The 15,581-nt window shown below is 44.9% G+C and overlaps 1 protein-coding gene across 5 annotated transcripts in view; it reads left to right on the top strand.

Moving 5' to 3' along the window:
* LOC137439953 (V-type proton ATPase 116 kDa subunit a 2) overlaps window positions 1–15,581 on the top strand; it is a 50,983-nt gene that overhangs the window by 23,771 nt on the left and 11,631 nt on the right. For all 5 annotated transcript variants that reach the window (XM_068136246.2, XM_068136251.2, XM_068136253.2 and 2 more), the window contains exons 11-19: window positions 2,262–2,415; window positions 3,770–3,909; window positions 4,088–4,245; window positions 4,536–4,626; window positions 11,254–11,372; window positions 11,459–11,672; window positions 13,265–13,384; window positions 13,667–13,792; window positions 13,882–14,008. In XM_068136246.2, the coding sequence (XP_067992347.2) occupies window positions 2,262–2,415; window positions 3,770–3,909; window positions 4,088–4,245; window positions 4,536–4,626; window positions 11,254–11,372; window positions 11,459–11,672; window positions 13,265–13,384; window positions 13,667–13,792; window positions 13,882–14,008 (1,249 nt within the window). The remainder of the gene's footprint in view (window positions 1–2,261; window positions 2,416–3,769; window positions 3,910–4,087; window positions 4,246–4,535; window positions 4,627–11,253; window positions 11,373–11,458; window positions 11,673–13,264; window positions 13,385–13,666; window positions 13,793–13,881; window positions 14,009–15,581) is intronic.

Genomic DNA, 15,581 nt, shown 5'->3' with positions numbered 1-15,581 from the left:
ATCACCGCTTTGCACAAAAAAGGTGCAAAAACAGATCCCAGCAACTACAGACCAATCAGCCTTCTCCCAATTATCAGCAAAGTCATGGAATCCATCATTGCTTCAGATATGAAATCTTTCCTCTTCTCCAATGGCTTGATCTCTGATCATCAATTTGGTTTCAGACCTGGACACTCTACTCTGGACATGCTGCTTCTGCTTTCTCAACAATGGATGGAGGTCCTCAATGCCAAACAGGAAATTAGAGCAGTCTCCCTTGACATATCACGTGCCTTCGATACGGGCTGGCACCCCGCTCTGCTCACCAAACTCTCCTCTTTTGGTATCCATGGAAATCTCCACGCATGGCTGGCGGACTTCCTCTCGAGTCGTAGTCAACGTGTGGCCCTGAATGGGTTTCTCTCATCTCCTCTTCCTGTTCAGGCTGGAGTTCCCCAAGGCAGTGTTCTGGGCCCTGTGCTTTTTCTGGTCTTCATCAATGATCTCTCTGACTCTGAAAATCCTCTCTATCTCTTTGCTGATGACTCTACTCTCTGTCGCTCCATTCTTCATCCTTCAGATCGGCAGTCTGCAGCCTCCTCACTCTCTGCAGACCTGGACAAAATCACAGACTGGGCAAACAAGTGGAACATGTCTTTCAATCCTGACAAATCTCACACTCTTACGATGTCTCTCCGAAAAGACCGACTGGACAACCCTCCCATCCACTTTCTGAATAATCCTCTCCAAGAAGTTCTGTCACTCAAGCTTTTGGGTCTCACTATCTGCCATGATCTTTCCTGGGAAAACCACATTTCAAATCTGGCCTCCAAAGCCAGTCGCCGACTGGGCATCCTCCGTCGTGCGAAGTCCTTCCTTGGCACACCTGAGCTCCTCACCACATACAAGGCTTTCATCCGCAGCTCAATGGAATACTGCTCTCCCCTCTGGGCTGATGCTCCTGCCTCACACCTAGCTCGTCTTCATGCTGTTGAAACCAAAGCATTCAGAATCATTGGAATCTCCCGCGATGAAGCTAACTCCAAGGGCCTCTCACTCACTCACCGCAGGCAGGTTGGTGGTCTTTCCGTCTTCTACCGACTCCTCTTTGGCCTTGCCCCCCCCCCCCCAGCTCTCTCTGGGCTCTGTCCCACAAATATTCCTACAGGTCGCACAAGATCTGCCTGCAACCCTCTTATGGTTAAACTGCCAAAATCGAGACTCTCTGCTCACCTTCACGCCTTCATTCCTCTTTTCTCCCGCCTCTGGAACAAACTCCCTCACTCTCTTCAATCCCACTCCACCCTCCAGGTCTTTAAAACAGCTGTTCACCACCATCTCTTATCTTCCCCCATCCAAAACCTTGATCTTTTCTACCCCCGCTAATTTCACCCCAATTCCACTTTTTTGAAATACCAACTTCTGTCCTGGAAGTCCTTGGTGTCCTTGTGTTTTATACTTCTCCCTCCCCCCCCCCCCCTTCCCATGCCTCCTCCCCCCAAGCCCTCTCCATTCCACACATCTCCCTGCTCTCAAATGTTGTGTTTGTGTGCTTCCCCTTCTCTCCCCATCTTGTCTTCCGCTCCCTCTTTTTGTATGTTTTGTTTGTCTGGTTGATTTGTTTGTGAAGTAAATGTTGGCTCTCACGAGCCTCGATTCAGTATGCAAAAAAAAACAAAAAAAAACCCCTATTGAATGCTTTCTCCAGATCAACAAACCCAAGAAACAACTTCTTCCTCTTCTCCATGTACTTCTCCTGCAACTGCCTTACAATAAAAAGCACGTCTGTCGTTCCTCTTCCTGGCATAAATCCAAACTGCATTTCGTCAATCTTCACTTTCTTCCTTATCCTCCTCTCCAACACCCTTTCCAATACCTTCATTCCATGCTCCAATAACTTTATCGCTCGATACGAGCCACACTCCAGAGGGTCACCTTTCCCCTTGTATAGAGGGACGAGGGTACTCGGTTCCCAAACCACTGGAATGCGGCCTTCTTTCACCACCAGATTACAGATCTCTGTCATTCTCTTCACACCCCAACTTCCTGCTGCCTTCAACATATCTCCCACAACTCCCGTCGGCCCTCCCGCTTTTCTACTCTTCATTGCTTTTATCGCTTCCTCAACTTCCTTCTCAGTTATCTTCAGTTCAGATAGTTCAGCTGACAGGACAGATAAATAATATTATTTTGATCTGCTGATTAAAACTTGTTTCCATTTCCCAAAATATTGATTGTAATGTGTCTGAAATTTGGCAATATTGAGTAATGTTCTTTTCCAGGCACGGGGAGGTCATTCGATCCCTCATTCCTTCCTGAATTGCATCCCAACCCAGGAGCCACACCCAACGGTCATGCGTACCAACAAATTCACGTCTGCCTTCCAGAATATTGTGGACTCGTATGGAGTAGCCAGTTACCGTGAGGTGAACCCAAGTATGTTCTGATCACCGAGGAGCTCTTTGCAGCAAATACGCTTACCTTGAGTTGAATAAGAGGCTGTTTTTATGTGGAATGGGTTCAGGGGAGGGGGACTTCCAAGTTATAAGCTGGAATCGTATTCTTCCTGGGATTATAATTTCCACCAAAAGTTGTCATTCCTTTTTCTCGCCAAAACTTCGACAACAATAAACATAACTTTGCAGGATTGTTCGAAGTTATAAGACCCAGTGCATATCCTTCGTTGAACCTGATTGGGTGAAAGGCTTTGCGGCCATCTGATCTATTCATTTTCTCTGGAACAAGTAATGGCCGGCACAGCCATTCAACATTGACTTTTTTTTTTTTTTACTGGATTACTGGATTTTGAGATTTAAAAGGGTAGCTTATGTGCCCCTTGTCAGTGTCTTAAACTCGAATATAAGGGTTAAACCTCAAGGGATGGTCGAACCAATGCTTCTCAGAAGCAGACTTGAACTGATTTAACGTGCCAGACTTTAACTGATTTAACTTGCCAGACTTAAACTGATTTAACTTAACTGATTTAACATGCCAGGCTTAAACTGATTTAACTTGAACTGATTTAATGTACCAGACTCGAACTGATTAAACTTAAACTGATTTAACATGCCAGACATAACTGATTTAACTTACCAGATTTAAACTGATTTAATGTGCCAGACTTAAACTGATTTAACTTGCCAGACTTATACTGATTTAACTCGCCAGATTTAAACTGAATTTACTTGCCAGACAAACCGATTTTACTTCAACTGATTCAACTTAAACTGATTTAACTTGCCAGACCTAAACTGATTTAACCTGCCAGACTTAAACTGATTCAACTTAAACTGATTTAACCCACCAGACTTAAACTGATTCAACTTAAACGGATTTAACCTGCCAGACTTGAACTGATGATCAGGGGTTGTAGTGATTAATTTGACTCCTTGACCATATCCCACGAATCATTGTTGAGCAGGCGAGACACAAATTCTAATTTAGACGAAAAAAAAGAAGATTTTTATTGGTTTGTAATTTTGCCGAATTTAAAAATACTAAATTGGACGTTGTCTCGTAGTTCCTTCTTTCATTCAGGTTTTCATACCTGGAACCCTTGATATGTATGAGCAGCGTCCTGTTTAACTTTTGTTGACTACCGAATTGTGTGCTGACAACATTGTGTTGCTTTACCACAACCTTATGATTAAAACAAAAAAATCCAAACACATGTTCATTCCAGCTCTGTTTCTGTCACATGGTAACATTGTTATGGGGCTCAGTTATTATTCCCTCTTGTTTTCAATTTACATACCCACGCTAACCCTGATCTTTATGCTGCCTCTTCTAGCTTTGTACACTCTGATTACATTCCCTTTCCTCTTCGCCGTCATGTTTGGAGACTTTGGTCACGGCCTGCTCATGACGTTGTTTGCCCTGTGGTTGGTGCTGACGGAGCAGCGACAAGCCAGACTGGCCGCACATAATGAGGTGTGCACATTTCCTTATTACCTATCCATGTGTTCCTTCCTGCTTTCTACTGCCATTTGTTTTTGGCTCTACTGCAAATTGTGTGTTCACTGAGACAGGTGAGGACTGCCTCAGTTTGAACAATGCTTTTTCTGTTTTCCATTGTGCTACGTCGTCTTGTCCGACATTTGTCTTGCAGATCTGGCAAATGTTCTTTAACGGTCGTTACATGATTCTCCTGATGGGACTCTTCTCCATATACACCGGTCTTATCTACAATGACTGCTTCTCAAAGTCCCTGGTCATCTTTCCCTCCTCTTGGAATGTTTCTGCGATGTTCACCCACGGTCCCTGGCAGTAGGTTTCTCCTTGTAAATAAAACGAATGTACGAGTAATAATAACCCCCATTTGAAATTTCAGAATGGTAAATAGGTAGATGCTTTGACCTGCAGTTTTTTTTGAGGTCACTCGGTCGCATCAAATGCAGAAGTAGAAAGAAATGCATGTGGATGAAAGAGCAGATTATTAATTTGATGAAGAGCGGTTTCGTATGTCTCTGGCTCATATTTCAAGAACGGATATTTCGTAGGATTATTTTTGTATTTCTTCAATGCCTCCCAGTGTGCTCTCCGATCTTTAATTGCAGGAAGGAGACTTTGAAAGGAAGCAAAGTGCTGTCTCTGGATCCGAATGTGACTGGTGTGTTCTCGGGACCTTATCCGTTTGGAATTGACCCTGTGAGTCGAATAATTTAATCCTTGTTTTTAACCATAAGAGCCACGAAACATAGTTGATCCAGAGCTTTGTAAAGGCCTCTTTGGATGCCAAAACTAATTTAAAGTTACTGCGTTCCTGTTGATTGAAACTGTTAAAATTTTCCAATGACGATTCACCAAGGTTCATTCAAACGAATGCCGAAGCTGGCAATGTTCACGTGTGAAAGGCAAAAGGGAGGAAAATGTTCCTTAAATAGTTAAAATGGGATTATTTGCAAAATAAATATGGGGGACAAGGAAGGACAGGACAATCAAGAAATAACGGTAATAACAAACACCCTTCTGGTGAAACTGCCAAAATCAAGACTCTCTGCTCACCTTCACGCTCTGCTCACTCACCTTCTGCACATCATTCTCTTTCTTTGCGCTCTCTTCAATCTTCTCTTCTCTCTTCTCTCTCTTCAATTCTTCAAACTCTCTTCAATCCCACTCCTCCCTCCAAGTCTTTAAAACAGCTGTTCACCACCATCTCTTATCCCCTATCCAAAACCTTGATCTTTTCTACCCCCATTAATCCACCCCAAACCTACCTCCTCCAAATTCCGTTTTCTTTCCTGAAAATCCTTGTAGTTCCACAGATCTCCTGATGTCCCTGATCCCTCCTGTTGTTGTGCTTCCTGCTCTCTCCCCCTCTTGTCTCCTGCTCCCTTTGTTATATGCACTACGTGTTGGGTCTAATACGAGCCTCACCAAAGATTTTAAAACGATACAGATCTGGCGATCGACAGACACAGACAGGAATGAAAGGGGACACCATCCCCAGAGGACGAGTCTCATGGGATGAGTCCCCAGAGAATGAGAAGGAGCCGAGATCGACTGTCAATGCGGGATTATATAATCATAATCCTGACTTCCGTTTCCGGTCTTGCTGGCGAGGGTTCGTTTATTCTCAGCTCTCCATGCTATCCATCGAAATCGAAGTTAAGTAATTGTTCCCATTTGTATTTTCGTTCTAACTATTTATTTTATGGTGTATATATTGTCTCCCGACGAAGATTTTCGGTGCAAATCTTTCATACCTGTATTGAAAATCGTGTTAATTCGGGTCGTGTTTTGAGGCCTTGTAGTTGTACAGTGAACACTGTACAACCTTGAGGCTTTGTTTTTCTCTCAGCGGTCCGTGTTTTTGTGATCCAATAACTTTCGTTCTCTGTTTTCCCAATCTTTTCACCCCATAGCCCTCTTCCTTGTGTAAATCACAACTCAAAAAAATCCCAAAAAAAAAACATTTCCTTCTCTGTTTCTCATTCGTTTATTCATTCTTATTCGTTCGTTCGTTCGTTCGTTCTTCGACCACGTGTTTCTCCCCCATTTCCCCAGATAGATTGTCAAATTTCAACTCGTTATTTTATCGTCCATGCGTTATTGTTTTGATTATAGTTACTTTTGGTTTGAATTTCCTGTAACTTGTAATTATTTAATCGTGTTCTGCTCCTCGTGTGCGGCCTTGTAGTTGTACCCCCGTCGGTGTTTGTTATCTTAATCGTGTTTTGCTTGGCTCTTAGTTTTTTTCCCTTCTACCCCGAACATAATACTCTGTCTAACGTTCTAAATCCCCACCTCCCCCCCCCCCCCACCCCCAAAAACCAAACAAACAAAACAAAAAAAACAAAAACATTTATTTTCCTTTCTCCACGTGTACTGTTGACTCATCCTGTATTTTCTGTCCAGGTGTGCTGTTCGCCCCGCCCCCATTAACTCCTTGCCATCCACCGTTTGCTCTTCACGTGACTCGTGGTGGTCCCTCTCGGCTCTCCCCCCGTTGGTATTTTTGTGCACATAAGATTGTTCACGGTTCTGTTTAAATATTATTTAAATATGTATAACCTTTCCCCTTCAGTGTTTTACTCAGTGGTATTTTACAACACGCTGTTTTTCTTCCTATTTAAAAGGCTTTTCTCAATTTCCTCTCCAACTCATTCCACCTCAAAAAAAAGAAATTCAATATCTTATACGTCTCCCTCACTACATGGTCTAAATTCACATTCATTCCATCCCTCCTCCATCATTCTGAACCGGATTGCTAACTTGAAAATCACAACAAACCCAATTTGTTTTCAATGTTCGTCTTTCATTAATCATCCACTTTCTAAACTCCCCTCTTGCCCCTCCCATCCAAATCCCTCCCCTTGCACCGACACTCCTAAACTCCCCCCTTGCCCCGCCACTCTTAAACTCCCCCCCTACCCCTCCACTCCTGAACTCCCCCCTTGCCCTTCCACTCCTGAACTCCCCCCTTGCCCTTCCCCTCCTAAACTCCCCCCTCACTCCTCCCCTTAAAAACTCCCCCCCAACCCCTCCCATTCAAATCTCCCCCCATACCATTCCTCTCCAATTCTCCCTCCTCCCCCCTCCTCCTCAAAGCTGCCTCCTCCCCACTTCGTCTCCCTTCTATCTCATACCTCCACCCCCCCCAACCTTCTTCTTTCCTCTGCCCCCCCCCCTCAAACAACCCCTCTCTGTGCCTCGTCCCTTCACCTTCAAACCTTTCATCCTCCTCATCCTTCCCTTTCTTGGAACTCTTCTGCAATCGCTGACACACTAACAACTGCTCTCCCTACCTCCCCCTCTCATCCTTCATCTTACCCTACTCCTCCCCTCCCCTGTCCTGTACCCGTTGCTCCCCCTCTCTCTTCATTAACGGTATGGACCTCAAACATCCGGGGCCTTCGCTCAAACCTGACTGATCTCTCCATACAGGTTGCTTCTGACAATCCAGACTTGATCTGCTTAACAGAGACTTTCCTCCTTCAAGATGTCTCTGATTCCTTAATATCTCTTCCTGGTTACTCCCTCCTCAGGATAGACCTGAGCCTCGGCCTGGTGGTGGGGTGGCTATCTTTATCAAAAACTCTCTTCCTCACTCTCCTTGCACTGCCCTCTCTCCTCCTCACCCCCAGGAGTACCTCTGGCTACGGCTTCCTCTCCGCTCCCACCTTTTGTTCATATGTGTTCTGTACCGTCCCCCAAACAGTGATGACTCCATCTACATTTCACTGTCTGACAACATGGACCAACTTCTATCCACTCATCCCAACTCTCTCTTTCTCATATGTGGTGACTTCAATTGTCATCATGCCACCTGGTTGGGTGTGGGTTCCTCTCTCACCAGTCATGGCACCTCAGCAAAGGACTTCTGTGACTCACTGGGATTGACACAATCTGTCAATTTCCCGACCCGGATCTCAGCCAATGGAGTATCTTCTCTTCTAGACTTGGTTATGACTAACTTCCCTGCTAATGTCTGCTGCTCTTCTTCTGCTCCAATCGGTTCTTCTGATCATGTGCTTGTCAAAGTGGACATCTCTCTGGCCATTCTCAGAGAGCCTCCTCAGCGTCGACGAGTCTGGCATTTCACTCAGGCCGACTGGGACGGTCTTCAAGCAGCCATCAATCGTCTGGATTGGTCTCCCATCTCCACTGCCTCTGACATCAATTCTTCCTGGGAATTCTTCCAAAGCAAACTGATCTCTCTCATGCACAGATTTATCCCATCTCGCCTTCAGTTGTCTTACCCTTCCTCCCGTCCATGGTACACTGAATCTTGTGGTGAGGCAGTTGCCCTGAAACAACTTGCCTTTGCCTCTTGGAAGGCTAATCCAACTGAAGGAAATCTCAGTTCCTTCCACCAAGCTCGGAACAAGTGTGTGTCTACCCTCAGGAGTGCCAGGAAGCACTATCTCTCCTCACTCAAGAATGAACTCTCAAACCTGTCTCCTTCCTCCAAATCCTGGTGGCGTCTGGTCAAATCCGTTTCTGGTGTTTGTTCCCCCTCCATCCCCTCCCTTACCTCAAATGGCCACACAGTTGACATCGCACGTGACAAAGCCGAATGCCTCAACTCTGTGTTTGCCTCAAAACCCTTAGTCCCAAACCTATCTCTCTCTGTTCCCACCTTTCCCAGTCGAACCAAACTGCTCCTGGACTCTGTGACCTTCTTGCCTGACAAGGTGGAGGAGTTTTTTTCAAACCTCGACTCTGATTCTGCAACTGGACCAGATGGCATCAGCCCACGGGTCCTAAAATCCTGCTCTGCCGCTCTATCTCACCCTCTCTCTGTTCTTTTCACCCTATCCTTTGCTCAGGGTCATCTGCCAGCATCCTGGAAATCAGCAAACATTACCGCTTTACACAAAAAAGGTGCAAAAACAGATCCTTGCAACTACAGACCAATCAGCCTGCTCCCAATTATCAGCAAAGTCATGGAATCCATCATTGCTTCGGATATGAAATCTTTCCTCTTCTCCAATGGCTTGATCTCTGATCATCAATTTGGTTTCAGACCAGGTCACTCTACTCTGGACATGCTGCTTCTGCTGTCTCACCAATGGATGGAGGTCCTCAATGCCAAACAGGAAATCAGAGCTGTCTCCCTTGACATATCACGTGCCTTCGATACGGTCTGGCACCCAGCTCTGCTCACCAAACTCTCCTCCTATGGTATCCATGGAAATCTCCATGCATGGCTTGCGGACTTCCTCTCTGGTCGTAGTCAACGTGTGGCCCTGAATGGATTTCTCTCATCTCCCCTTCCCGTTCAGGCTGGAGTTCCCCAAGGCAGTGTGCTGGGCCCTGTGCTTTTTCTGGTCTTTATCAATGATCTCTCCGACTCTCTGGAAAATCCTCTGTATCTCTTTGCTGATGACTCCACTCTCTGCCGCTCCATTCCTCTTCCCTCAGATCGGCAGTCTGCAGCCTCCTCACTCTCTGAAGACCTGGACAAAATCACAGATTGGTCAAACATGTGGAACATGTCTTTCAATCCTGACAAATCTCACACTCTTACTATGTCTCTCCGAAAAGATCGACTGGACAACCCTCCCATCTACTTTCTCAACAATCCTCTCCAAGAAGTTCTGTCGCTCAAGCTTTTGGGTCTCACCATCTGCCATGATCTTTCTTGGGAAAACCACATTTCCAAGCTGGCCTCCAAAGCCAGTCGCCGACTGGGCTTCCTCCGTCGTGCGAAGTCCTTCCTAGGCACACCTGAGCTCCTCACCACATACAAGGCTTTCATCCGCAGCTCAATGGAATACTGTTCTCCCCTATGGGCTGGTGCTCCTGCCTCACACCTGGCTCGGCTTCACGCTGTTGAATCCAAAGCTTTCAGAATCATTGGAATCTCCCGCGATGAAGCTATCTCTGAGGGCCTTTCACTCACTCACCGCAGGCAGGTAGGTGGTCTTTCTGTCTTCTACCGACTCCTCTCCGGCCTTGCTCCCCCAGCTCTCTCTGTGCTCTGTCCCCCAAATATTCCTACAGGTCGCACAAGATCTGCCAGCCACCCTCTGATGGTTAAACTACCGAAATCTCGGCTCTCTGCTCACCTTCACTCTTTCATTCCTCTTTTCTCCTGCCTCTGGAACAAACTCCCACACTCACTTCAATCACACTCCTCCCTCCAGGTCTTCAAAACAGCTGTTCATCTTCCCCCATCCAAAACCTTGATCTTTTCTACCCCCACTAATTCACCCCAGATCCACCTTGTTTGAAATTCCAACTTCTTTCCTGGAAGTCTTGGCAGTGTCCATATGTTTTATACCTCTCCCACCCCCCCCCCCCCTTCCCATGCCCCCCCCCCCAAAGCCCTCTCCCTCCCACAGTTCTCTCGATGTCTCCATGTCTCTCGGTCCCTGCTCTCAAATGTTGTGTTTGTGTCCTTCCCCCTCTCTCCCCATCCTGTCTACCGTTCCCGATGTTATTTGTTTTGTGTGTCTGTTTGTCTTTCTGTGTGATTAATGTTCGCTCTTTCACGAGCCTCGATCTTGTATACAAAACAAAACAAACAAACAAACAAAAAAAAAAAAAAAAAACACAACATCAGCCTGCACATCATTCTCAGATGTGACGCCTCCCCCTTTTTTATGTAATGTTCACAACAATAAATATAAAGAACAGCTTGAACTGTGTTTCACTCATTTATTCCATGTCCAACATCGCACCTGCCATTGGCTGCTTAGGGAGTCCAAATATACAGAGAATGAGGGGTTAGGGTTAGGATTAGGGTACGACCTAAAACGACATCCACAATTTTTCGAATAAATAAATTCTTTTTTTTCTCTTTTCTATTTTCATAAACATCCATTAACTGGAAATACTCTCGTTTATCCAGAATACCCTTAGGCCTGACCATTCCGGATAAGAGTTTCGACTGTACTAGCAAAGAAACTGTCTTTATGGACGGGTTAATTCCTCCATTTAATGTCCGTGTACTTTATTATGACTTATAATACCAGCTCCCTCTAGGTGGCGCTATATAAATACGCACTCACATGGAGAAAATTGGAATGCTCCTCCCACGATTAATTTGTGGGGCTATTTGTTTTTCACCCCCTAAAAACTCCCTGTGCACCCCACAAGTACAACCATCAGTTTTCAATAAATCAATCCTCCAATGGTTCAGGAATGCATAGAAGTCAAACAAACAAACATTTGTTGAATTTATACATAGTTTAACTTGGAAATGTACTTGGCAGTGACCTTTCTCTCCGCTTCCCTCCACCCCAACCCCACCACCTCCCAACCTCCCACATCCAAAGGCTAAGAGTGTGCCTGACATTTACTATTAAACATGATGTGTTTATGTAGGTGTGGAACCTCGCCGTTAATCGCCTTTCATTCCTCAACTCCTACAAAATGAAAATGTCCATCATCCTGGGTGTGTTCCACATGACCTTTGGTGTTGTCCTGAGCCTCTTCAACCTTGTGTAAGAGCTTTTTGGTGCCTTTGTGTTATTGATTTAAAGTCGTGAGTTGCTCGTGGGAACCTCTGACTCGATTATCTGCTCCACAGGCACTTTGGGCGTCGTGCAGATATCTTCCTGGTGTTCGTACCTCAGCTGGTTTTCCTTCTCTCACTGTTCGGTTACCTCGTTTTGCTCATCCTTCAAAAATGGGTCGCATGGGGTCCAATGGATTCGGCTCGTGCCCCCAGCATCCTTGTGCACTTCATCAACATGGTGCTATTTCCGTCGACTGATGGGACCATCTTTCTCTTTCGTGGACAGGTGAGGAAGATGTGCAAGTCTCAACTGCACAAGTAGCACAATTCTAGTGAAAATAAGTGTGCATATGTATGCATTTAATTACATGTAAATTTAAACAAAGCTTGAGGTTCATGGAAAGGCAAAATATTAACCCAGGAATAGGGTAAATCAAAATGTATCTTTGAGAAATACTCAGGCCTTATGGGAGAGCTGTTTTTCCTTGGGACCTTCGCTCTTGAAGGATGCCGATGTCATCATTTTGGGAAAGATGACCCCTGACAAATATACACAAAAACAAAAAAAAAAATTTGTATACAAAAAAAATTAAAAAAATTGTATACAAAAAAAAAATTGTATACAAAAAAAAATTGTATACAAAAAAAATAAAATAATGAGCGGGACGGTCTCGGAATTGGAACTCCTCTGGCCACGCGAACCCCGCTTCTTATGGTGGATGAGCGGGATGGACCTGGGCAGAGTAACGTGGCCGTGCAAACACCGCTCCCAATGGCGAGCGAGCAGGTCAACCTCGGGCAGAGCAACCCGGCCGCGCAAATTCCACCCCCGACGGAGAACGAGCTTTATGGTATTGAATCGATTTATGGTGATCGAGCATTCGGGGTCGTGTTTTCTGACTTCGCGTTTCACCGCCTTTTAGCAACTCCTGAAGTCTCGCCACGATAATCGGTTTTTATTTTCAGGAAACGGTCCATGTTTGACAAAATAAAATACAGTGAAAGTAAAACACAGCAGCTAGCCTTTTTGCGTGAACACGAGACGTCCGAGACGTTCTCCGTACCGGAAGCACCTTCGATCAACCAAATACGGTTAATGGCGAAACTGCAAATACCGAATCTGCGAATGTCACAGGTCGGAACCCTTACGTCATTTCCTAATTCTCCTTTAAACTCAATCCTTATGTTTTCATTCCAAACAGCATCATTCCAATCACAAATCAATACAATAGCATTAATATGACTTTTTTCATGAGGTAAATTTCAAAAACAGTCGTGAGGTAAAAGAATAACCTGCCTTCTCAGGGTGGTATGATCTCCGCGGACCACAAGGTTACGCCTTGCGGCCCACTGATGGGTCGTGACCCAACGGTTGAGAATCTCTGCGTTAAATCATGCCCCCTTCATCCCCCAAAAGCGACCCCCTTGCATTCAGGGGACACCAGCACAGCATACCACCGTAGCGTCACCTTCGATGGATTCACCTGAGGTTCCTCGCTAACCTTAATAGGACTTCACAGACTGGCCATAAGTTTTATTTAATTTATTTGAAATGGCTCAATTGATGTTAAGAATTCCACTGCTGGTTGTGTCGTTGAAATTTGTTCAGGTAAACAATGTCTTTGGTGATTGGCTCAGCACAGCGATGCAAACAACGATGTTCTAAAAACCCATTTGATTCTCGGACACCACTCGCCTGGACCTTGAGAGATATTCAGGTGGTGATGGAGTATTGTTTCCACACTTCTGGATGAATTTTTGAGCGCTATATTTAACTTGCATGAGATGTTCCTCCTCGGGTATTAATTTGGGTGTCATGAGATTGAGAGACGATGATTGCGTTTTATAAGACGAGTATTGTACACCTATTGTGAACAGAGGGGCTTGCAGCAGTTCCTCATGGTACTGGTGCTTGGCTCCGGACCCATACTCCTGCTCGGGAAGCCTTTATACCTGTACCGGCAGCAGAGAAGACGGATGTGTCGTCCGTATCGCCAGGTGAGCACGACTGACGAACACGAGCTCCATTTACGAGAATTGCTGTCTTGTAATGGCATAACTCCGCTCAGCAATAGGCTATCTCTGCGTGGTGGTGGTGGTGGTGGTCGTGGTAAAGGGGAGTGGGGGTGGTGGGAGGGGTGAGGGGGAGATTAGGAAAAAGAGAAATATAAAAACGAGGTTGGAAGAGGGCAAGTTTCAAATTTCCAATCTGTGAGGCACTCATGGCTTTCATTCCACATGCAGCTGAGAAATAGTTTGTTGTTGTCTGCTCATTTGCAGGCAGCCTGTGCCAGGAGGAGAATGGAGAACGACGAGGAGGACCTTCCTCTGATGGGTGGTGATGGTAACGATGTCGTCATAATGTCTGGTGAAGTGGAATCCGACTTTGTGGACAGGGTGGACGAGGTAAAAATTTTACGTCAAAAAGCTTTTAAAAGACTGGGTCCTGACGAAGTACCATGGTGAGGTTCTGTGGTTTTGTCTCGTGGTTGCAGAAAGTGCAAGTGGATATTGGTGAAGAATTCATGTACAGGCTAATTCACACCATAGAGTACTGCCTCGGTTGTGTTTCTAACACGGCATCGTACCTGCGCCTCTGGGCACTGAGTCTGGCACACACGCGTGAGTGTCTTATTTTTATACTCTACGAGGAAGAGTACCCATCCTAAGTGATGTTAAAAGTATCCCCCTCCTCTCTCTCCTTCTCCTTCTTCCTCTTCCTCCTCCCACCCCACTCTCTCTCTGCCCCACTCCTGTGCTACCCCTCTTATTTAACAGAAAAATTCGCTTTTCCCTTCCTAATTTTGTTCCGATTTCACTCTAGGTTTCGACATAATAATTTAAGCCACGAGTTCCTTTCTTGAAATATGGAATCGGATTTTGAATATCAACTTTTAATAAGGCTGTATGATACATATGATACATATATTTGAGTACCAGTTCACTGGTAATTCCCAGTTTGTCGTTAAAGGCAGCAAAAAGGGTTGGCGTCAGGAAGGGCATCCGGCCGTAAAACATTGCTTCAAAAAGGGGACCAAAAAACAACAACCACGGTTCCCGAAAAAGGCCAACCCCCGCTTTGCGGGGAAAAATGGCCTCTAAAGGTGGTTTTTTTTTTTTTCCTTTCTTGAAATATGGAATCGGATTTTGAATATCAACTTTTAATAAGGCTGTATGATATACATTTTATATAAAGTAATGACTTGCAGTTGGGATTAAAATCAAATTAATCCATCTTGAGTTCTCCAACCTTTAATGACCAACCAACCCAACCAACCAACCTTTTTAATTAACGCCAGGGGGTTGACTCAGCCTGTCATCTTCCGAGGTCGGCAAATTGACTGGTAATTGGTAATTGACAGCTCACTGGTAATTCCCTGTGTCGCAAGAGGCGACTAACAGGGTTGGCGGCAGGAAGGACATCCGGCCATAAAATATTGCTTCAAAAAGGAGCCATGGTGCCCAAAAACGGAAAACCCCTGCTCTGCGGGGGAAAATGGCCTCTAAAGGTGGTTCTTCTTCTTTTCTCAACGTTTCAATCAGCAACACGGACAAACGTGCATCCACTGACCTTTCTCAAGAGTAAAGAAAAACAATTCTATACTTTCCCTTATGTAAGGGAAAAAGGGGGTGGGGACACCGAAACCACCAATCAATACCATTGTGGAACAACTCGTACCATTCAGATTTATACCGTAAATGAAAACCAAAACCGTTGAACCAATTGAAACCACACATTGGGATGTTGCATCAAACAACTGTTAAATTACACGTTGAATCCAACAAAATTTGAATTATTTGAATTATGCTACGTTTTGTTTGATTCAACGTGTGATTTATATATACAGTCACGTGAAAAAGTAATTACACCCCATGTAAAGTTTTGACTTTTTCAACATATTTCAACATACAGCTATTTGATCTTCATTTCAACAATATTGATAGATAAAGGTGATATAATATAACAAATATCATGAAACATTTACATTTTGTAGTCCATTGTATAATTTGAATAAACATAAATGCAAATTTCGCATGTGGAAAAAGTAAGCACACCCTTGGCTGTAATAGGTGGTATTGGCCCCTTTGGCAGAAACAACCTCAAGTAGGCGTTTCTTATAACTGTCTACCAGTCTCGAACATCGACTGGGAGAAATTTTTGCCCACTCCTCCATGCAGAATTATTTCAGCTGTG

Source organism: Myxine glutinosa, chromosome 14 (assembly GCF_964187855.1).
Source record: "Myxine glutinosa chromosome 14, kmMyxGlut1.1, whole genome shotgun sequence".
NCBI lineage: Eukaryota > Metazoa > Chordata > Myxini > Myxiniformes > Myxinidae > Myxine > Myxine glutinosa.
The sequence above is the reverse complement of the archived record's forward strand: the minus strand, read 5'-3'. Positions and strand labels throughout refer to the sequence as shown.